The sequence below is a fragment of the Schistocerca cancellata genome, chromosome 1, assembly GCF_023864275.1.
Source record: "Schistocerca cancellata isolate TAMUIC-IGC-003103 chromosome 1, iqSchCanc2.1, whole genome shotgun sequence".
Taxonomy (NCBI): Eukaryota; Metazoa; Arthropoda; class Insecta; order Orthoptera; family Acrididae; genus Schistocerca; species Schistocerca cancellata.
This window is the reverse complement of record NC_064626.1, coordinates 329,060,425-329,085,258: the sequence shown is the minus strand read 5'-3', so window position 1 is coordinate 329,085,258 and position 24,834 is coordinate 329,060,425. Positions and strand designations below refer to the sequence as shown.

The following is a 24,834-nucleotide window of genomic DNA, read 5'->3' as shown; positions in this document are numbered from 1 at the left end:
CAGCATGTAATGCAGGCTCCAATTATAGCTATTAGGAGTAGTATGTTGAGAGGTGGCCATTGTCTTCGGCAGTGACAACTCTCATTTATATTTCTAACAATGTAACAATACTTAATACAATTGATCATCGCGTTCTTTTGTGAACCTGAGTTTGATAGAAATAATATCATCTTTTATCGTAATAATATCATTTAATTTACTAAGCACAGACAGTCGGTGTCTGCAAACCAACACCAAGTTGTAAAAGAACAGAGGAATCGAACTTTTTTTATCGAATGAATAAGTTAAGAATGCCCACTGTTTCGCCGGCCACGGTAGCCGAGCGGTTCTAGGCGCTTCAGTCCGGAACCGCGCGACTGCTACGGTCGCAGGTTCGAATCCTGCCTCGGGCATGGATGTGTGTGATGTCCTTAGGTTAGTTAGGTTTAAGTAGTTCTAAGTTCTAGGGGACTGGTGACCTCAGATGTTAAGTCGCATAGTGCTCAGAGCCATTTGAACCATTTGAACCCTCTGTTTCCTATATTTCCTTATCCTATTGAGTCCACAGCAGGAGGGAGAAAGAAATGAATGTATGAAAACAATTGCAGGAAGAATGTTTGGGGAGAGAATAAGGATCGAACGATATTTAGCGTTTGTGCGTGTGCAGTGGGGAACAACTAGTAGATAGGCAGCGATTATGGAAGCTCTGAAACCTCAGCCTTTGGTTGTAGCGACGTGTGGGAAGGTTGGATAGTCTGAAAAACTCACGTTTCAGTCTTTGGGAAGAAAAACGCTGGATCTTTCCCATTATGTAGAAGGGAGGTTTGACGTTAAACTTTAAACCGGGGAATTTCTGAGCTGATGATTGGTTGGGACCCGCCGCCATCATCAGCGGTCAGGCGAGCAGAACTGTAGCGTGGGTGCGAGCAGGGACTGCTGCTGCAGACGTGGACGACAGAGGACTCTTTTTGGAGATAGGTCGAGCCATGCTCGATTTAAGTCTGGGAAATGTGCTATATTTATGATTAAGGGTTTCACATTAGGTGAACAACTTTTTTTGCAGCTAGACGTAAAGTAATATTAATGTTTTGGGAGAACGAAATTTACTTAGGTAGGTAATGTGCAGTAGTATGTGATGTAAAATTGTTGCTTTCCTTTGTGATAGTAATTTGCAACTTTGGGGTTTTATAACAATTTCGCCGTGATTAATTTACACTAATTTGTTTGAGCAAGCAAGTTCAGTAGGAAAAATGAAATATTTAAGTGCGTGTGGCAATTTATTTAGTTTTTCACCTGGCACTCACTACGTGAGGCTGATCAAGAATTTTATAACTAGTGGATGCACGAGTACTAGGGACCTATAGCATGTAAGTAGGAAGTGTGCTATTACATGCAATATGCGTGAGAAATTAAGTACTGTAATAAATTTTAAATTTTATTCCATATCCGCAATCTTGAAAGATTTAGTAAAGTGGATCCTTTGTTGAAGACACTTGGTATCTCGTGTGAAAGCTTGTGTCGAATTTTAGCAAACCAAGTCAAGATAATACTTGCTTATTCATGTATATTGGAATGTAGAGTCACGTGTGGAGATTTACTGAATAATTAAAATTGCAATGCGGGGAAAGAGATCAGTAAACTGATAACGTAGCCATGAACTTTGGCTCCAACAAAGTAAGTAGTTCATCTTGAGTGTGTGTGTTTTGTATCTGTAATTTTGGAAGGGTTTTCATATTTCAATGGGTGAATTCGTGTCGGGAGTTGGCAGCAGTACAATAGTGGCGATTAAAGTGAATTATCAAATAGGCGAGGAATATGTATGTAGTTATTTTGGTTTTCGGTGGGATAATTTTGCGTAGAGATAGTTACTGTATGGTGAATATCGGAACTGCTAACGGCTCGATCCTTACGCTTCTCCTGTGCATATATTGGTGCAATAATTGTGTGTACATGTTGATTAATGGATACAGTTGTGGAATATCCTTTTCTTCCGATCCAAAAGTGGGCACTTGTGGTAATAAGAGATATGTAGGAGATATGTAGGAGACCATAGTATTTGTAAAAAGTCAGATGCGTTAAATTTTACATTGTTAATAAGAAAGTCAGATGCGTTTAATACACATTGTGGAATCTGATGCAAATTTCATGCTGTGTAAAGATCAGACGCGTTAAGATTTGATTAAAGAAGTGAATTTTTTTGGTTCTTATAATTATCTGAAATGCTTAATGAATAAACCAATTTGTTCTATAAAAATTCAAATTTGAGTCGGAACATTCTTTCTGTAAGAATAGACAAACCTTTCATTATTTTATTATATGTTGAAAAATAAATTTTTCTTTAATAATTTTACTAAATGTTTGAATGTCGATCATTGGGCCAACCAGAATTGACATAGCTTTCAATTTAGGGCATTTATGCAAAGGCCCGCAAATAGATCCGTTGTGGATAGTGTTAAACTGAAGCAGTAGTGGGTATATTTCAACGTTTTTTCCTCCGGTTAGAACCTCCAAGTATATGTGAGTAGAATAAGCCATTAATGTTCATTTTCCACTGGACAGCAGGTAAGGTGTTGAAGTATGGATTCGTGAACGGAAAACAGCTAGTCTATACTGACGAGTGCAGTCCAATTAGTGATTCAGTTAGGATCTTGCAGAAAACTTAGATAGTAAATTATGTGACGTGTTTGCTGGTAGACTGATAGAAGCAGAGAAAAAACAACTAACATATCAAAGCGGGTACGAATGAAAACAGTATCTGCACTTACACCTCACATTCCCTGTATAATAAAGGACTGCGAAACTGGTTTCTCACTCAAAAAACGTATTTGAATGTTTGTGAGAAAATCGTTATATACATTGCTTAAAGTTGACTGATTCGGGAGAGGGGACCAAACAGCGAGGTCATATGTCGCATATACGTCGTTTAAACAAAGCAACATCTATCAGGAGGTACCGGAATTCGTTAGCGACAGTATACTGAGGCCGCTTTTTCGTTTACTGCTCGCTCTGGTCAGGATTTCACGACCCCCAAGCGAGTATGGAATTCAGGAGTGCCAAACTCAACGCCATGCAGTAGGTCGCTGTCCAGCGAGATTAGTGACAGAAGTGACAGACATAGCATTCGCTCGCTGTCGTATAGTGAGGTCACTTAGGTTGAATCATGAAATAGGTTTCTCTCCAGTAAGACAAGTGTGCATACCGACATTTATTTATTTCCTGTTTCTTTTTTGGTCTGTTCCGTAGATGTTAAACTGTACTAAATGTCTCCAGAATGAGATTTTCACTCTGCATTTTGTACGTGAAGTCACATATAGCAGTACACCTAAAGTTCTGCTATTTAAGGAAATTAAAGTAAGTAGAAAAACAGGGAAATCGAAAGAGAGAGGGAGCGAGAGAGTAATCGTTAAAGAGAGAGCAAAAGTGACTAGATGTTAAAGGGAAACAACGTCTGCTAGCCGTTGTGGCTGAGCAGTTCTAGGCGCTTCAGTCCGGCACCGCGCTGTTGCTACGGTCGCAGGTTCGAATCCTGCCTCGGGCATGGATGTGTCTGATGTCCTTAGGTTAGTTAGGTTTAAGTAGTTCTAAGTCTAGGGGACTGATGACCTCATATGTGCTTGGAGCCATTTGAACCATTTTTGAAGTAACGTCTACACACTACGCTTTGTTTCTAGGGTACACCGATATATGCTCTTCAGGAATCGGAGACCCGGTTCCTAGTACAGAAGCACGGCGGAAGTTTGTGTGTGTGGAGGCTCCGAGGTGGACGTATATGACCAAATCGCATTCGTCATCGTCATACTGGCCCGGTACCCTCTTTCGTGTAGCTGATAGTTTGGATAGAATGCGCTGCATTTCTGACGTGTTAAGGCTAGTGAATGTGCCGTATCTTCGAGTTCTCCGTGAATTTATCTTTTAACAAAATAACGCAATAGGGCATAGTTCCGTGAACGGCACGATGAGCTGGATTGGCACTAGCCGACCTAGGTTGAGGCTACTACCCTATCCATGGTAGGTGAAACTTCTCTGTGGGAAGTGGTTTATCTGGGGGAAGAACATGTTTCGGAAGCAAAGAAGAAAGCCGGTGGTAGTAAGTGACAGAGAGTGCCGACGGACGAAGACAGGAGGAACCGAGCGCTTGTTGTGTAAAGCGGGGCACCACGCTAGAGCGCTGCTGTTTTTTCGCTGGACGGTACGCTGGTGCCGGCCGGTGTGGCAGTGCGGTTCTAGGCGCTGCAGTCTCGAACCGCGTGACCGCTATGGTCGCAGGTTCGAATCCTGCCTCGGGCATGGATGTGTGTGATGTCCTTATGTTAGGTAGGTTTAAGTAGTTCTAAGTTCTAGGGGACTGATGACCACAGATGTTAAGTCCCGTAGTGCTCAGAGCCATTTGAACCATTTTTTTTTTTTTTGGTACGCTGGGGAGAGAGATTAGCTTCTCGCACGGTGTATCGAAGAGGCACGGTACTCGGTGCGTATAATGTGTCTTTGGAGGCCAGATACATGAAATGTTGACCCTAAATAACGAAAAGTGTGAGGTCATGCACATGAGTACTAAAAGAAACTCGTTAAACTTCGGTTACACGTAAATCAGTCTAATCTAAAAGCCGTAAATTCAACTATTTACCTAGGTATTAGAATTACGAACTACTTAAATTAGAAAAAAACACATTGAAAATGTTGTGGGGAAGGCTAACCAAAGCCTGCGTTTTATTGGCAGGACACTTAGAAAATGTAATAGAGCTACTAAGGAGAAACTACGCTTGTTCGTCCTCTTTTAGAATACTGATGAGCGGTGTGGGATCCCTACCAGATAGGACTGACGGAGTACATCGAAAAAGTTTAAAGAAAGGCAGGGCGTTTTGTATTATCGCGAAATATGGGTGAGAGTGTCACAGAAATGATATAGGATGTGGGCTGGAAATCATTAAAACAATGGCGTTTTTCGTTGCGACGGAATCTTCTCACGAAATTCCAATCACCAACTTTCTCCTCCGATGCGAAAATATTTTGTTGACACCGACCTACATAGGGCGGAACGATCACCACGATACAATAAGGGAAATCAGAGTTCGTACGGTAAGATATAGGTGTTCATTCTTTCCGCGCACTATACGAGATTGGAATAATAGAGAATTGTGACGGTGGTTCAATGAACCCTCTGCCAGGTACTTAAACGTGATTTGCAGAGTAATCATGTAGATGTAGATGTAAATGCAGATGCTGTGGTGATGAGAAGGTTTACGACCGGTATTGTCTCTCAGCAGTATTACGTTGTCATCATTTTGGTGGAACAAAATTCCTTGGTGCGTCGATATCATACTGCTGAACCTTTTGTTCTGTCGATTGCGCAGTCATGTACTTACGGGCTAAATGACTGCTTAAGCGCGTGTTGTGCAAAAGGGAATTATGAAGCGTGCACTGTTACTATTTAGGGAACGATTTCATGTTCTCTAGTGTCACGTTGTTTATAAATGACGCTGGTTATGTGACAAATCTGCGGCCAAGAGGCAACCAGACGTTACTAAAAGGGAAGCTGTGCTCTATTTCTGATTACGCACCAATTTAAATTCTGTGAGGATTAATATCATCTGATTGCCGTTGATTCCTTTACAAATTGTGAAACAAATTTCCTGTCTATTCATTACAACTTGTCAATTTTGCTATTCCTTGCAATCTTAAAAGTTTTACGTGAACTGTATTCACAGCTGCTAATACGAATAACCATCACCTTTGTAAGGGATCGAGACCGAACGCGAAATTCCGTTTTACGTGAGCGGTCACTTTAACCTCTTTGGCAATCCGTGCATAACTCACGAGCAGACCCAAATTTCCATTGTCGTCATTCCTACAAGTCACAACCTGTACTTATGCACACATTATGTAATCCATATACAGGGGACGACATTGTGATTGAATGTCGCTGCCCGGTATCGGCGGATGAATACGATTGCACGCATGTCAGAAGAAACATTGCACCGCTCACTTTAACAACAAACGCATTGCAGTATGGTATCAAAGGTTTTATTTTATGTTACGTTAGACTCATTTCTGCCTCGTGAGTCAGTGTGGATAGAGGTAATGAATTACTACCTCATGCAAGGTGAACAAAATTGAAATTTCAAAAGGGAGAGCAGTACTGACATAAAGACTGAATTTTATGTGTTAAAATATTTATTTTTTAATCATTTTTCTTGAGAACGTAATTTCATTTAGGTTTTATGACGGTTATTTTCAAAACAGGAAAATAAAGGAAAAACAGTCTGTTCCCTACTGGATGATACTAACGAGAATTGTTTGTATGGTCGTCAGTGACCAAAGTTATGTGCAATTTTGATCGTATTAAATTACATATGTTAACGTTGTTCATAAAAAAAATCAACCGCTGTAACAGCATACTGTCCTGATCTACCTCGATGTAGAAGATATTTATTTAACAGTTGTCCTGGCCAGCGTTTTCTCCAAACGTGTCACTCGCTGAAAACAATTTGTCATTGGTTGTCAAGAGACTGATACTCCACGACTATTCACGCATTATGATCTTTGAAGTCTGGCACATACTTAAAGCAGAGTGTAATGACGCACCCGTCTCTGACGCGAAAGCTCATGTCGACCCGACTCCCACTCAGGTTAGAACCGTTGTTGCTGCTGCAGGATGTACTAAAATGCCCCACCCTTTGTACCCCACAAATCATCTTCGAATTTTGTCACATTTTCTCCTCTTCTTCTCGAAGTTGCAATTTTAATTCCCAGCAATAGGTACTGGTGACCATAACTGACGCCTCTCTAATTGCGTGGCTACTTCAAAACTAGAACATTATGGGAGGACACAAAGTAGTTGACTGAGCAGAAGCGCGCAGCCTACGGGCATTCCGTATCGGCGGTGTGAGGTGGTTGTTCGCGCTCAGCGGCCGCCAGAAGCCCTGGAGCACACACAGCCCGCCTAATGAAGCCCCGCAGCTCCTTCGCGAGGGGCGTGCCGCGCACAAAGCGCCGCCGCGATGACGACACGCGATAGCCGCGTCTGGGAAGGCCGCACGCCGCCGCTTCTCACAGCCCACATACGCCCCCCCCCCCCCCCCCCATGTACTCGGAATGCTGCGCAGTGGGTCACAGCCGCCACTCTGATATCGACACATGTACTGTATTACGTACGCAATACCCAATTGAGTACAGATGTATAATATTATCGGTAGCAGTTCCAAACATAAACTGTTACAAATGGTTCAAATGGCTCTGAGCACTATGGGACCTAACTTATGAGGTCATCAGTCCCCTAGAACGTAGAACTACTTAAACCTGACTAACCTAAGGACATCACACACATCCATGCCCGAGGCAGGATTTGATCCTGCGACCGTAGCTGTCGCGCGGTTCCAGACTGCAGCGCCTAGAACCGCTCGGCCACTCCGGCTGGCAAACTATTACATTTTACAAACATTTAAAACTGTATTTACCTTGATCTAGACATGAGGCTTATTATGTGACTGCAGGAAGGATTGGAAAATAACGTACAATAATTTTTTTTTCCCCTGGTATCGCAGCTGGAATGCAGAAATTTAACGACGATATACCGGGTGACCAAAAAGTCAGTATAAATTTGAAAACTTAATAAACCACTGAATAATGTAGATTGAGGTAAAAAATGACACACTCGCTTGGAATTACATGGGGTTTTATTAGAACCAAAAATAAAAAAAAAACAAAGTTCACAAAATGTCCGTCAGGCGGCGCTGGACAGCAAAACGTCAGTGACTGCGCATGACAATCGTGTATAAAAGGAGCTGTAACGAGAGAGAGAATCAGATGCGCCAGCAGTCGCAGCATGTTGACGCTTTTACTGAAGCTGTATTATCAGAATGGGGAATGTGCTAGTTCAGCGTTACGATCCTATCGCCTTAGCAAGGGGATTCGAACGGGTAAAGGTCCATTGAGAAATGCAGCTGTGGCGAGAATAATTTCGAAGTTCGAAGCCACGGGTTGTTTAGACGACAGACCCCGTAGTGGCCGACCGAGCACAAGGCGTAATGCTGCTGAGACAGTACAGGAAGAAATGGAGACTCTAGCGGGTTCGTCTATGCACGGGGAAGTCAACGCTCGTGCAGTCGCACGTTGCGCCGGAATTCCATACACTACTGTGTGGTTGGCACTTGGCGCAACCTCCGATGCTATCTGTACAAAATCCATCGGCATCATGAACTGTTACCTGGCGATTTAGTGAAGCGGAGGGCATTGCGGTTTGAGCATTTCAAAAGATGGCGGAAGATGACGATTGGTTGAGTAACGTGTTGTGGACCGACGAAGCTCATTTCACGCTCCGACGGTCTGTCAACGCCCACAACTACAGAATTTGGGCTACCGAAAATCCTACAGCTGTCGTGGAAACTCCATTGCACGACGATAAAGTCACGGTATGGGTTGGATTTACCACATCTACCGTTATCGGGCCTTTTTTCTTTGAGGAAATGCGTGATTCTGGTTTTGTAACTGCTACCGTGACGGGTGAGGAGGTACGCCGATATGTTACAGAATCACATCATCCCCAGCCTGGGTGATAAACACCTGCTGGAACGTACGATGTTTATACAGAATGGCGCACCACCCCATATTGCTAGACGCGTGAAAAATCTCTTGCGCTTGTCGTTTGGTGATGATCGTGTGCTTTCGTAATGCTTGGCCTCCCAGGTCCCCAGACCTCAGTCCTTGCGACTATTGGCTGAAGTCGCAAGTGTATCGTGATCGACCGACATCTCTAGGGATGCTGAAAGACAACATCCGACGCCAATGCCTCACCATAACTCCGGACATGCTTTACAGTGCTGTTCACAACATTATTCCTCGACTACAGCTATTGTTGAGGAATGATGGTGGACCTATTGAGCATTTCCTGTAAAGAGTATCATCTTTGCTTTGTCTTACTTTGTTATTCTAATTATTGCTATTCTGATCAGATGAAGCGCCATCTGTTGAACATTTTTTGAACTTTTGTATATTTATTTTTTTATTTTTTGGTTCTAATAAAACCCCATGTCATTCCAGACATGTGTGTCAATTTGTACCTCTCTATCTACATATTCCGTGCTTTATTCAGTTTTCAAATTTATACTGACTTTTTGATCACCCGGTAGTTTAAAGTTTGCGTTACAGAAGGTATTTTGTTTACGTTTGCAGCTTTAGCGAGAGAAGCCGAAACTACGAAACAAACAAGGCACACATTTTATTGTCGTCAGCTTGTGAAGAGCAGCGAACCGTAGTTCGATCATTGTTGGCCAAAGGTACATAAACCGAGTTAAATTCACAGGGACATGGCTCGCGTGTATGGGGACAACTGTATGAACCGTGCTAATGTCTCCAGGTGCCATGCATTCTTCAAAGAGGGCCGTGCGAACCTTAGTGATTCACTATGCTCCGGGTGTCCGGTAACAGCGGCAGCCCCACAGAACGTCGGAGCCATTCAGGCAGCAAATTTGAATGATCCGAATGTGCAACTACGAATCTTATCGCAGCGTTTCAGATTTCCTACGGTGCGGTGCGCGATGTTGTTCACAAAATTAATGCTGACGGTATCAAACTTCTTCGCCCCCATGATACTGCTTCTGTTCGCGAGAAAATCACCAAATGTGGTTGAGATCCAGTCCGGATCTTGCACCGCCTGACAATCATCTGTTCGTTCCCATGAAGAAATTCCTGGCCGGTCAACGCTTTTCGACGGATGCGGAAGTGAATTCGGCAGTCCGCAGGTGGCTATACTCCAACCAATCGGACTTCTACGAACAGGAGGTACTCAAACTGGTACTACGCTGGGAGAACGATGGTGACTGCATAGAAAAGTAGGTAAAAGACAGAAGTTCATTTGTGAAATTTTTGTTTTGTTACCTATCAAACGTCTTGGTTTATGAAACCATAGTACGTTACTTAACGATCTTCCCTCGTACATTATGATCCGTAAGCAGCTTTTAACATTCAGTGTACATTATATTACGTGTTAACATCAGATATAATAGAATGAAAACCAGTTTTTGATTTTATAAGCAATTTTAGGGCTCTACAATCCCAATAGTAAGAACTAGGGAGGACTGAAGCCTTGCCGTTAATATAATTTGAACATCAATCCTATCCTTATAGAATATTACAATGACTTTTTGCAGGATACATGGGCCCGTTTATAAAATTTTTGCTGATTGTGACAACTAGTCACTGATTATCATAAGTAGCAGAGACGTGTTACTCGTATATGTAATCCGTATCCCTCGGAGGTGTAGATCATAGGCCAGCCGGTGTGGCCGAGCGGTTCTAGGCGCTACATTCGGCAAGCGCACGACCGCTACGGTCGCAGGTTCGAATCCTGCCTTGGGCATGGATGTGTGTGATGTCCTTAGGTTAGTTAAGTTTAAGTAGTTCTAAGTTCTAGGGCACTGATGACCTCAGCAGCTAAGTCCCAAAGTGCTCGGAGCCATATATACATATAGAAACTCTCAAAAAGCATAAACTCTACGCGCATTTTATCTCTGTTGATGTAAATACAAACACTTTGCGTATCTTGTGCTCAAATATAAAACAATTTTGTGTCAACGATTAAGAAAACCGTCTCCTGACAGGCTTCTTTAGTCCACCTTATTTCTTGCTTTTAATCGTAGAATTTTGTGAAATTTTTCTAATTGTTCTGATAAATTTTGTGATTAGTTTTGATCGTATGTACAACGCTCGTAAAATGTATGCCTCTCGCACTGATTGATACTTCCATGTCCTATCTGTTAGTACAATAAACTGTATTGAAAGTGTTTCAAATTTTTACTGTATATTAACATCAGCTTTGTGCGTGTCATACAAACACAGAAAATATGCATGTATTATGTTCCTAAGTTATTGTGCCATCTGGTGGTACCATTAGTAAATATACCGTCCGTTTGAGCATTGCCTGGCATTGTGCCGTCAGGTTTCATTACAGACACAGCAAGCAATACCCTGTGAACCAAACGTATTTTATCAGTAACTTTTGTGTTTGTTTACCACAAGTGTAGTTCTATAGTATATGACGTCTCGATGCTATGTCTTCTTCAACATAGGTACGTCTCTAGGATGTTCTATTTATAATCTTGACGTTGGAATTTTCATGATTGTTTTTACCTATATTACAGTGGCTTTTAAATATATTTTGTACTAGATGACGGTGAGCTACATGGAGTCTCACAGTGGTTGATGTATGTAAATGTCATGTAATACATACAGCTCAGAAAACAGTTTTGTTATAATGAATATTGATTATTGGACTGTTTGAATATTTAAAAAGGTTCTGCACCAATTTCAGATCTGAAGATGGCAATTTAAACTGCCGAAACTATTCTTCTATAAGCGTAATTATTGTAATCTCGGCAAATAAAACTTCTGCAATAAGAAGATTACATTTTTCTTTGTCATGTTTCTATATCCTATATCATGGCACAGATCACCACAGAAATGTAGGCCGAGATCTTAACACGTATGAAAATAAACGAAAAGAATCAGATGTACCTCTATAGCTACACTCTGCAAACGACTACTCGATGTGTGGCGGAGGGTACTTAGTGTACCATTTACTCTTCTCACTTTTCGTGTTTCAGTCGGGTAAAGTAAACGAGAAGAACAATTGCTGGTAAGCCTCTGTGTAGGCTCGAACCTCTATAATTTTATCTCCATGGTCTTTTCGCGAGATATACGTAGGAGGAAGCAATATATTTTTTGATTCTTCTAGGAACGTACGCACAAGGAACTTTAACAGGAAAGTACACTGTGATGTAGAGCACCACTTTTGCAGCGCCTGCCACAGAAGCTGGCTGAGTAACTCCAAGACACTTTCACTCTTACTAAATGAATGTGTAACAAAACGCGCTGCTCCTCTTTGAATCTTCTCATTTCCTCTTTCAGTCCTATCTGGTACGTATCCCAGACTGATGAGCAATATTCAAGTACTGGTCGAGCGAGTATTTTGTAAACTATTTCGCCGGCCGCTGTGGCCGAGTAGTTCGAGGCGCTTCAGGACGGAACCGTGCTGCTGCTGCGGTCGCAGGTTCGAATCCTGCTTCGGACATGGATGTGTGTGATGCCCTTAGGTTAGTTAGGTCTAAGTAGTTCTAAGTCCGGGGGACTGATAACCTCAGATGTTAAGTCTCATAGTGCTCAGAGCCATTTGAAGCATTTTGTAAACTACTTCCATTGTTGACTGATTACATTTCCTGAGGGTTCTTCCAGTGACCCCAGTCTGGCTTCTGTCTTACCCGTGATTAATTTTTTGTGATCGTTCCACTTCAAATCGCTCCGTAAGCATACTGCAACAAATTTTTATGGGAGTAACTGCTTCCATCATTATTAAAGCTAAAAATGAGGCGCGACAAAAGGTCGGAGAAGATACAAAACAAAAAACAAAAAAATTGGATAGTACTAGAGCAAGGAGAGCGTGGGAGGTAAAGAAGACGATGACAGCCAAAAACAAAGATACTGCAGGTATTACTCTAATAAACATGGAGGAGCTGGTAAAATATTACCAAGCCTTGCTCACATAGACGAGAAAATAATTCATATAACGAATAGTAAATTTGATGGAAGAGGGGGAACGTTCATGTACACGACAAATAATTCTGCAAGAAATTTGTGAAATTCTGAAGCATATAATAACGACGTTCTCCTGGTTCGGGTGGAAAAGACATAAGGCACCTCCTGTATTTGTCTACAATATCTTGGCCCAACTGTATTACAAATATTTCCAAGAAATGGAAATATTATTTTAGTCTTTAAGAAGGGGAATAGGCAGGACCGTGGAAACTGACGGGGAATAAGTGCAATGCCCAATTATACGTGAGATTCTTAAAACAAAGGATAGAGATAGAGATTAATATACTTTAAGAACAGGAGTGTTTTAGACCATGCCGCTCATATATTATGGAATATTCACATTATGGAGTCTGACAGACAAAAGAATTTCCAGACGGACAGAGAGACATTTAGTCTCAGTGGACGTGCAGAAGAACTATGATACGGTCCACAAAACAATTTGAGGACAAATATGATGAATAGTGTCGTCTCAAATACTTACATCAACGCAGTTAAACAGCTCTATAAGGTGTAAGTGCTATCAAAATAGGAAATTCAGTGTCACTGGAGTTTCCTATTACAGAAGAGGTTTGCTACGTCAAGTGTTTGCCATAACATCGACACTATTTAGAATGCACGTGGAGGAAGCAGTAAAAGCCTACAGGAGCACATGTGAAGATATAGGAGTGTCTATGGAGGACGAAATCGTGTGCATATTTCTCTTCGGTGATGATCAGGTCACCGTGGCAAGAGACCAATATGGTGTCGAGTACACGCTTCGGAAAGTAAAAGAGGAATAAGATACAGGAGACCTCACAATTAGCCTGACAAAACCGAATATCTGATAGAAGGTAACAATACTATAGGGGCTGTGGAGGTTGAAGCCAGCAGGAGCAGCGGATGTAAGTCTTTATCTGGAGGTTATGATACAACCAAATGGAAAACGTGAAGATGGCATAAATAATAAAATAGAGCGGGCATGAAAACCGTACAACAACTGAACTCGATCTTTTGGAATAACAAAATAACAAAAATGACCTAACGGCGATATACCGTTCAATTGTTGAAAATGTCTCTACGTAAGGTGCAGAAACATGGGAAGTAAAGAAGCGTCGTAGAAACAAGTTGCTTGCGCTAGAGATGGACTTTTGGGGGTGAAGTTGTACCACCTCCAAGCTGGACCATGTGCCAAGTACCAACATAAGAGAGGCTATGTGTGTCGATAAATCAATAACAGACAACATAGAGATGAAACGTCTAAAATTGTATGGACATCTAGAGAGAGTGGACAATAGCCGATAGCCAAAGAAAGTGTGTCAGGACACCTCACCGGAAAGAGGAAAGCGTGGCCAACCTAGGAGGATTTGCGGTGGAGATGTCCGGGACGCGATGGATAGCAGTGAACTGCACGAAGGACCGTGGAGTGGTCGGAATATGGAAGCGAGAAGTGGCGCAATATGATGAGGATGGTAATTTACAGACGTCCGACATATGCGCTAGAATACTGCTCTTAACACTACTATGCTCTCACCAAAACCACAAATACGACTTTCGCGAAATTCAAAAAGAAATTATCCGAACCCCGTAGATTTCTTGCACGCTCGTGAGATGCGTCAACTTCCCAGGAGCTAATCCCTCGTTGCACTTCGTACACTTCGTTTTGTCAGCGTGGCACTTCCTCTTAATATATTTACCTCGCTCGGTAGAATTTTCTTGTGGTTGTAAAATTAATAAATGTGTTCCTGCGTAAGGTAATACCGTAATCAAAGTGAAAAGTGGCCAAAATGCGATGATGGCATAATATCAGTTCATTTACATCATCAATGAAATTATTTTACAACTATAACCTTGGCCTTAGTGATGACTCCAAATTTAATTACATAGTTTCCCGTACTCATCATTCCTTAAGTTGGAGTCTAAAGTTCTATTAATCCTTCAGAGCAAATAAACGAACTAAATATTACTACATGCGTTAAAGTGCATCACATTTCGTCGGATATGCAAAGACATGTTAGATCAGAACTATGATATTGTCCAAAGGAAAATTTTACCGGCGGTGTCCAAAAGCTCTAAGTGACTTAACGAAATTTGTATTAAGGACAAGAGAGAATAATTTTTCGGAATACATAAGAATTCCGTTCGTTTTTTCTGTTTTATTTAATTTATGAAACCATTCACTGAAAGCTGTAGACGCACCTATCTACGTATTCGTAATATTTATAGGTGTAAAGAAATCATTCAAGAATAGTAAGAACTAATAAGATCTTTGCATTCTTGAAAAGAATGATGATAACTAATAATGACTAGTCAACGGCGTCTATGAATACCAATCGGGTAAATAAAAGGGAAAATCAAGGAATACCTGAACGTGCCGAGAACGTTGTAACGGAGGTATGGAGGTACCAGCAAAAGTAAATTAGCTCTTTCATCAAAGAAGTAACGATGAAAGTGATAGAAAGTTTAATCTGGATAAAGGAACAACGGTAACATGAATTTTCATTCGCACAATATCCTCATTGTGCCGAAAGAATTCTAGATGTAATAAACTGAGTGGATTAGGCAACATACTTAGCGCAAAAGATAAGTAAACTGTAAATAAAGCCGAGTAGGAAGTCTGGAAGTGTTATAGGCTGGAACAGGAAGGGGGTGCGGGGGGGGGGGGGGGGGATACCGTTTGTGAATGAATAGGTGACTTGTTATGCCTCATAACTCAGGCACATACAACAGAAGTAGTGGAAGATCCCATATATATTTGTGAAAAAAGATTCTACAAGAAGGACTTGAATGAAAAACGGTAGAAGTGGAGTGATGCAGAATGTAGAAAGTCTTTCTCACGAAATCAGTTCTCCAGATTTTAGAAATAAGAAAGCTGTTGAGGAAAGAGATGTTATAACTCTACGTCTGGAGCATAAGTCAGTATGGAGGGCTTAATGCACGGTGCAAAAACTGATGAAGAACAAACTGAAGGCTTATGAAGTCTAGTGCTACAGGTGAGAGAACAGTTTCAGCGAAGATAAGGCGTAAAGACGAGTAAAGAAAGATGAGCATTTTTCCTATTGGGAGATCACGGATCATATGTGTCTTAGCTACATCATTATTTGCAGTCAGTGATCGCAGGCATAATACACTACTGTCCATTAAAATAGCTACACCAAGAAGAAATGCAGATGATAAACGGGTATTCATTGGACAAATATATTATATTTCAACTGGCATGTGATTACATTTTCACGCAATTTGGGTGCATAGATCCTGAGAACTCAGTACCCAGAACAATCACCTCTGGCCGTAATAACGTACTTGATAGGCCTGGGCATTGAGTCAAACAGATCTTGGATGGCGTGTACAGGTACAGGGAATGGACTAAAAATATGGATACTCCGAAAACACAATACATTACCATGCCTGTTATGGCATAGAAAAACGTTGGCATTCAAAACTGTTTACAGCGTCTCAGAGTGGATAAATATAGATCATGGATAGTTTTCAGGAGAAACTTATACCATACTTCCTGCAAAAGAGTGCCAAGTTTAGGTGAATACGATAACGCACCCTTCTCTCCAAAAAAGACCATAAAGGCGGAATAATATTGAGATCTGGTGAGTGTGATGGCCAGGGGAGATGTGACAGTTCATTCACGTCATCACAAAACTAGATCTGAACGATGACAGTTGTGTGAAAAGGGGCTCTGTTGTCTTGAAACACAGCATCAAAATTTGTGGAACAAACGTTGTGTCACGGGGCAACCTGATCATCCAAAATGGTCACATAGTCATTGACTGTAATGTGACCTTGTAGAGTAGGCATGGGGCCCATGGAACACCACAATGTGGCTACCCATATCATCATCGAATCTCCTCTGTGTTTCACTTGGCCAGATGTGACAGTGTGAAACAGACGCATCCGACCCAATGAGATTTTTCCATTGCTCCACACTCAAGGTTTTATCTCATCGGTACCACGTTCTCATGTCAAGGGCATTTGCATCACTGATGAGCGGCTGTGGAATTCCAGTTCGCCCTGACAATGCCAACTTACGTAGCTCCCTTCGTGATCTTTGGTACTGACTGGATTCGCGAGTGCGACATGCAATTCTGTAGTGAGTGACTTTTGCATCTCTTATTTTTCGTCACAGTCCCCTCCAGTGACCACCAGTCGCTGTCAATCATCACACATTTTCGCCCACGTTGTGACTTAGCGAATGGTGCCTTCCGCCGCTTTCCGTGTATGTTGTACAAATCTTCCATACGACACCACATCGGCTACCTTGGCTAACACCATACAAGCATCAACAGTTTTGTCCACATTCGAATTCACTTGACTCCAACGTAATGTACTCACAACTACACACAGTACTATTCTGACCACGACCGTCGCTTACAACATATTGAGGACACTGCATAGCTGCCATTCGTGGTTAATTTCAGCAGCGCAACCTGCAGGCATGGCTAGCATCAGCATTTAAGTTCAAGTATGCTTTTCTCATGGTCAGTCAAAATTTTTCTCCAACCCCTGGATTCCCTGTACACATCTACACTACTGTCCATTAAAATTGCTACACCACGAAGAAATGTAGATGGTAAACTGGTATTCATTGGACAAATATATTATACTAGAACTGACATGTGATTATATTTTCACGCAATTTGGGTGCATAGATCCTGAGAACTCAGTACCCAGAACAAGTACTATGACGAGCCAGTTGCTCGGCCACCGATGACCAGACGTTTCCAATTGGTGAGAGATATGGAGAATCTGTTGGCCAGGGCAGCAGTCGAACATTTTCTGCATCCAGAAAGGCCCGTACAGGACCTGGAACATGCGGTCGTGCATTTTCCTGCTGAAATGTAGGGTTTCGCAGGGATCGAATAAGGGGTAGAGCCACGGGTCGTGACACATCTGAAATGTAACGTCCAGTGTTCAAAGTGCCGTCAATGGGAACAAGAGGTGACCGAGACGTGTAACCAATGGCACCCCATACCATCCCGCCGGGTGACACGCCAGTATGGCGATGACGAATACACGCTTCCAATATGCGTTCACCGCGATGTCACCAAACACGGATGCGACCATCGTGATGCTGTAAACAGAACGTGGATTCATCCAAATAAATGACGTTTTGCCAATCGTGCTCTCAGGTTCGTCGTTGAGTAGACCATCGTAGGAGCTCGTGTCTGTGATGCAGCGTCAAGGGTAACCGCAGCCATGGTCTTCGAGCAGATAGTCGTCGAACTGTTCGTGCAGATGGTTGTTTTGTTGCAAACGTCCCCATCTGTTGACTCAGGGACCGAGACGTGGCTGCACGATGCGTTACATTCATGCTGATAAGATGCCTGTCATCTCGACTGCTAGCGATACGAGGCCGTTGGGATCCAGCACGGCGTTCTGTATTACCCTCTTGAACCCACCGACTCCATATTCTACTAACAGTCATTGGATGTCGACCAACGCAAGCAGCAATGTCGCGATACGATAAACCGCAATCGTGATAGGCTACAATCCGACGTTTATCAAAGTCGGAAACGTGATGGTACGCATTTCTCCTCCCTGCACACCACAGCATCTTCTTCCTGTCTGTTAAATTTCGCGTCTGTAGCAAGTCATCTTCGTGGTGTAGCAATTTTAATGGCCAGTAATTTACAACATATGCCTTTTAATCTTAATATTTTTCATAACATTCTAGTTCTTTATAAACAATTTTGTAAATTTTGTTTAGCTTCTACGTTGTGTACCTTAACTGTTTTTACGTGGGATATTGCATTGCCAAATATTTGATTAGTTATTGGCCAAGTTATCCTAGACGATTCCTTCATACCTCCTACACTTTGGACATATCCGAATATGTTCAATCATCCTCCGCCTATCAATCCAGTTAGATTATTATTTAGATGCTACGCAATTTTGTGGGCTCAACAAGACCTAAATAGTTTTTACGTTAGTATAATTTTACGTTTTTTCATTGCATATGCTTTCTTTGCACGTACCCTTCTCATAGCCTGTTTTACATTATGGTTCACATTACATCAGGTGTATATATTTATCACAAGAAACTTTTATGGTACTGACTGGATTCGCGAGTGCGACATGCAGTTCTGCAGTGAGTGACTTTTTCACCTCTTATTTTTCGTCACAGTCCCCTTCAGTGGTTCTTACGCATGGGAGTCATGACAGCTTTATTACCAAATCACCTAGCAAAACACACAAACCATAGTAAGTCAGACATCATATGAGAAAAGAAAATATTGAGTGGATAGGAAAATACACTATACACTGCAAATATGTGGCATATCTGAACTGAAAAGTACAAAATGTCATGTCTGAGAAAGTTATTTTCACAAAAGGAACATTTTTTATAACTTTCGGATACCATTTTCGTGCCAGTTTGTCCATTTACCGCTGAGAATGTTATTAAGGCTATTATTGTCATTTGACCAAGCCACCTAGGGGCAATTTTTTTATAGTTATATTTTGCAACGGCAACTCCCGTTACTTGATTATTGATGGTGAGGACGACCATATGTGACGCTATACTCTGTATGAAGATCTTTACTGTTGAAAGTTTTTGTAAAACTTTTTTGATCGTTACTCTGAGTGATCATTATACTATACACTTATTCTCTCATGACTCTGTATTTTGTTTGGCAGAAATTCTGAAAGTCGGCTACGCCCGACACGTGTGACATATAATTTGCTGAACGACAAGTGGTTGGTTCACTTCAAACGACTCTTTCAGCAATGATAAAAGAAGTGGTCTCGATCTACATCATAGTCGCAGGGCTGCTCCTCCATGACTTACTGCCATGACTTCAGCTACATCGAGGTAATTCAGTCAGTTATATTCTAAAATTCCCTCCATGAATGTGCCGCTTCAGAATGTTGTACTCACCTGTTGCCGGTACGCTCTTATACACATTCTCTGAATTTGACTTCCTTCGGATCATTATTTCTGACTTGCAGTTTCTATAGACTTAGTATACATTTTTAACTATAAGTTTTGTAACGTGGAAGAACAGTTCTTTTTAGAGAGTAGTAGTTGCAGTAGTAGTTATATTGCTTTCAGTGATGTGCGAGAATAAATGAATTGAATACCGCCTTGAAAAAGCTTCCTACTCCCAAACTTTATTTGTGTGTATTTATTAAAAATATTTTCATAGTTGAAACATATGATTAATTTTTGAGACAGTTACTCTTTGTAACTACTCTTCGCCTGTTCAAATACCAATTTTTTCAGGTAATTTTCATTAATTTCTACACCTGCAGGTGTTTGGTATCAGTGTCCATCCAAAGACAAGCACGTTTCTCATATCATGTAGTGGATTAAACATGTCCAGAGAGAAACGTGGTACTGTACATATGATGCAGTCTAATCTTCGTCATTTATGCCTCTTAACTTTGTGTTGCTTTCATATATGAAGAAAAAATATATTTTACACTTTTGCATAATTAAATCCTTAATATATTACAAAAAGAAAGTTTCGTTTAACTTACTGAAAAAGACTATGCACACGTCTAACAATAACAACTGTTTAGCAACACTGAAGACTAAATTACTTTTACAGGAATAGACGAATTTCTTCAAAAATCGTAAAATGTGTTCGTTGCAGAATATTAGTGGCCTTCTGTTTCTCCACTTGACTATGACGAGTCTTATCAGAAACTGTCAGCTTAGTGGCAGTGGACGAGCAGTATACTACACTTTTCCGCTCCTGTGGAAGAAATGTGAATATTATGACGACCGAGTCTGATATTACGAATCTGTTAACCTTCCAAATGCATCACTTCACTTGCAGTCGACTTCAGAGTTAGATTTATTTGCATTCACACGCTTCATTCCATTCTCCTTAAAACATTCCTATGTGTCATTTCCGTGATGCAGTATTAGTGGCTATAGATTTTGAGACAAATTGTCCCAGCGTAGAGACCAAGTATAGGATCGCAAATTAATACTACTCGAGCACAATTTTTACGCCACGCCAGATACATCAGTAGCAATAATTTCAGATTCGTTCCTTTTGTGTCGTGGTAGTATTTCGCCTGCGGGACGAATAAAGTTCATGTTCGTCGTAGATGGATATTAAGTTCACCTCTGTTTCGAGTACTGTTTAAAATAATTGTATATTTTTTTATCATTATTATAAAGAAAGGAGGCGTTATATTTGCTTTCATTAGATGGGGGCTTGCAAAATTCTTTTTTCTTCCCCTGATTGTTTTTATTAATGTTTAGTCGGAAGCGTAAAATCGATAACCTTCCTAAAATAAAAATGTGATAGATAGCCTTGAGATGTCTGTTTTTCATGACAATATTTTTCTCCACGTCTTCATAAAACTAACAAGTCAGTAGCTTTTAAAAGAACAATGTGAAAATGATAGTGTGTCAACCACAAGAGACTGTTGCATAACTTCTGAGCTACTGCCACAAAATTTTCGTTCTCTTCAAAGTGCATGCTGTTGCTGGTAACTGAAGTGAGTGCTTGCTAAGGTCACGTCCAGCAAGCTCCGAACTGCGGCGTACTTTTCAGGTGCTAGCCTTGCGTGTTGGTGGCTGCTGCAGGGGCAGCGGCAGCGGCTGCGTCAGGTCCCGGTTGAAAAGGACCGTACTGTGGAAGAGAGGGCATTCCGCCTGCACCATAAGGCATTGTGTCGAAGCAGCGGGCGAACGGCCAGGTAGGTAGGGGCATACAGCCGGAACTGCAGAAGTACTGTGGCGTCTGTGGTACATACATGTATACTGGCCGGTAGTAGTAGTACGGGTAGTAGTAGGGCTGCCGTGGCGCCTGGAGGTAGTACATGTTCTGAAACACAAATGTATTTACGTGTAAACTGGCCCATTGGAGTAGACTGCGCAATAGCAGCAGGCTGGTCGTGGCAATCGCTGGTAGAACAGTGGCTAAAACATACGGGCACATACAAATACACTTGCCGATTGTAGTAGACCACGCAGTACTAGCAGGCTGAGTATGGTGCCAGAAGGTAGAACACAGGATGAAAAGTACAGGCATTTACATGTAAACTGGCCCATGGCAGCAGACAGGGCAGTAGCAGTAGGCTGATCGCAGCACTGGCTGGTAGGACACTGGCTGAAGCGTACAGACTCATACAAAGACATTTGCCGATAGTGGTGGACGAGTAGCAGTAGCAGGCCGACTCGGGTGACAGGTGGTGGTACACCAGCTGAAATACACACGCACGTACACATACACATGTAGTCGACCAGGTAGTAGTAGTAGTAGACTAGATAGTAGTCGTAGTAGGCTGGCCACAGCACTGGCTGGTAGTACACGTGTTAAAACATGTGGGAACATACACATAGGCCGCCAGTTAGTAATAGACCAAGTAGTAATAGTAGGATAACCACAGCACTTGCTGGTTGTGTGCTGGCGGAAACATATGGGCATGCAGACGTGGTGCGTAGACGTACCTGGTCAGTAGGACGGTAGTATCAGCAGTAGTATGCTAGCCGTTGCGCCATCCGGTAGTGCATGAGTTAAAACACACAGGCACCTCTCTCACATGACATCACAGTCCAGCAGTATGAAGGCTGTCTCTACAGACAGCCTCATGTAAAGGTAAGCGGAGTTATTCCCCGTTCCGGATATGTATAAAATGTGTTTTAAAATCGTGGATTTCGGAGAATGTAGTTGCTTGAATTCCAACCTTATAACTTCACTGCATTCTAGCATCAGAACAAACAGACAAAATATATCCTGCGCTGTATAGATGAAAAAAGAAAGCCTCGCGACAATATTTAGTTGATATGCAATGCGTCTAGCGCTGACTCATCACACTGAGAAAACATCTCAGAACCACCCAACAGAATCAGCAATTTGTACAGTAACAGGAAGCAATACATATGCTACAACAAATGGAAAGAAACAAAAGATCCCATGAAAGCATTCAGGCAGCACCTTGAGATACCCACAAGGACATGAGCAGCCTCCCCAGTAATCTCACACAATGGGTGCACCTCCACTCCACTGGTGTGCCCAAATGTCTCTCCTCGCCAGCGGCTCTCGGTCGACGAACCACGCGGTCTCATAACCGCTAGAGGGATGCCCACTGTTAACAGCTATTGGCAACTTTAGCTAAAAGACAGGTCGCAATTTCTCTGTCCAGCGACTGTGTCTAGAAACAGAGAACGAAAGTGACGCTACACTGTTACTTTGAAACCGGCAGGATTGTTGAAGATAGCTAAAAAGATCACAGCTACTGCTACAACTTGTACAAGAACAAAAACAGGAAAAAGAGTTCAGATCCGCAAAATACTAGTTATTTCTCCAGTCGAAGTGATCTGTACAACTTTATCGCGTGTGAGATAATAATCGATATTGATTTTTGAAATGAGTCGACACGGTAATAGTAGATTGTTTCCTTATTTTTATTTAAATTCGATAATTATTCATTCAGTGTATAGCGAAATGACAAACTGTTGGGCTACACTGTTAATAAATATAACAAAACAAAACAAATGGAGAGAAACAATCATGTTATATTGATACAAAATGAGAACTCTGTGAATTTCATCAGTGAACGTAGTGACGATGTTAAAAGACATCTAAAGTGGCCTATGAAAGTTGGTGCTGAGACAAGCATCATCGTTTCTGGGTTATGGGCCATCCGCCTCCATCTTTTGGAATGGAGTTTTTATTTGATGGAGGAACATCTACGCAAAATACACTACTGGCCATTAAAATTGCTACACCACGAAGATGACGTGCTAATGACGCGAAATTTAACCGACAGGTAGAAGATGCTGTGATTAGCTTTTCCGAACATTCACACAACATTGGCGCCGGTGGCGACACCTACAGAGTGCTGACATGAGAATGTTTCCAACCGATTTCTCATACACAAACGGCAGTTGACCGGAGTTGCCTGGTGAAACGTTGTTGTGATGCCTCGTGTAAGGAGGATAAATGGGTACCATCACGTTTCCAACTTTGATAAAGGTCGGATTGTAGCCTATCGCGATTGCAGTTTATCGTATCGCGACATTGCTACTCGTGTTTGTCGTGATCCAATGGCTGTTAGCACAATATGGAATCGGTGGGTTCAGTAGGGTGACACGGAACGCCGTGCTGGATCCCAACGGCCTCGTATCACTAGCAGTCGAGATGACCAGCATCTTATCCGCATGGCTGTAACGGATCGTGCAGCCACGTCTCGATCCCTGAGTCAACAGATGGGGACGTTTGCAAGACAACAACCATCTACACGAACAGTTCGACGACGTTTGCAGTAGCATGGACTATCAGCTCGGAGACCATGGCTGCGGTTACCCTTGACGCTGCATCACAGACAGGAGCGCCTGCGATGGTGTACGCAAGGACGAACCTAGGTGCACGAATGGCAAAACGTCATTTTTTGGGATGAATCCAGGTTTTGTTTACAGCATCATGATGGTCGCATCCGTGTTTGGCGACATCGCGGTGAACGCACATTGGAAGCGTGTATTCGTCATCGCCATACTGGCGTATCACCCGGCGTGATGGTACGGGGTGCCATTGGCTACACGCCTCGGTCACCTCTTGTTAGCATTGACGGCACTTTGAACAGTGTACGTTACATTTCAGATGTGTTACGACCAGTGGCTCATTCGTTCCCTGTGAAACAAAAAAAAAAAAAAGGTTCAAATGGCTCTGAGCACTATGGGACTTAACATCTATGGTCATCAGTCCCCTAGAACTTAGAACTACTTAAACCTAAATAACCTAAGGACATCACACAACACCCCTGTGAAGCCCTATATTTCAGCAGGATAATGCACGACCGCATGTTGCAGGTCCTGTACGGGCTTTTCTGGATACAGAAAATGTTTGACTGCTGCACTGGCCAGCAGATTCTCCATATCACTTACCAACTGATAACGTCTGGTGGCCGAGCAACTGGCTGGTCACACTACGCCAGTCACTACTCTTGATGCACTGTGTTATCGTGTTGAAGCTGCATGGGCAGCTGTACCTGTACACGCCATCCAAGCTCTGTTCTACTCTTTGCCCAGGCGTATCAAGGCCGTTATTACAGCCAGAAGTGTTTGTTCTGGGTACTGATTTGTCAGGATTTATGCACCCAAATTGCTTGAAAATGTAATTACATATCAGTTCTAGTATAATATATTTGTCCAATGAATACCCGTTTATCATCTGCATGTCTTCTTGGTGTAGCAATTTTAATGGCCAGTAGTGTATTACATAAATTCAGTGGGGTATCACTGAATGGCAGTGAGAATATGGGTCAGTTCAGGAGGTAACCTCAGATGGGGCGACTGCTCACGGAAGTAGGAAAAAGGAGACC

The 24,834-nt window shown here is 42.1% G+C and overlaps 1 protein-coding gene across 2 annotated transcripts in view; it reads right to left on the bottom strand.

Annotated features, from left to right (window-relative positions):
* Window positions 1–20,183: 20,183 nt before the first annotated feature.
* Window positions 20,184–24,834, bottom strand: part of LOC126161289 (uncharacterized) — a 121,324-nt gene continuing 116,673 nt past the window's right edge. For both annotated transcript variants that reach the window (XM_049917031.1, XM_049917040.1), the window contains exon 7: window positions 20,184–21,335. In XM_049917031.1, the coding sequence (XP_049772988.1) occupies window positions 21,066–21,335 (270 nt within the window). In that variant the 3' untranslated portion in view covers window positions 20,184–21,065. The remainder of the gene's footprint in view (window positions 21,336–24,834) is intronic.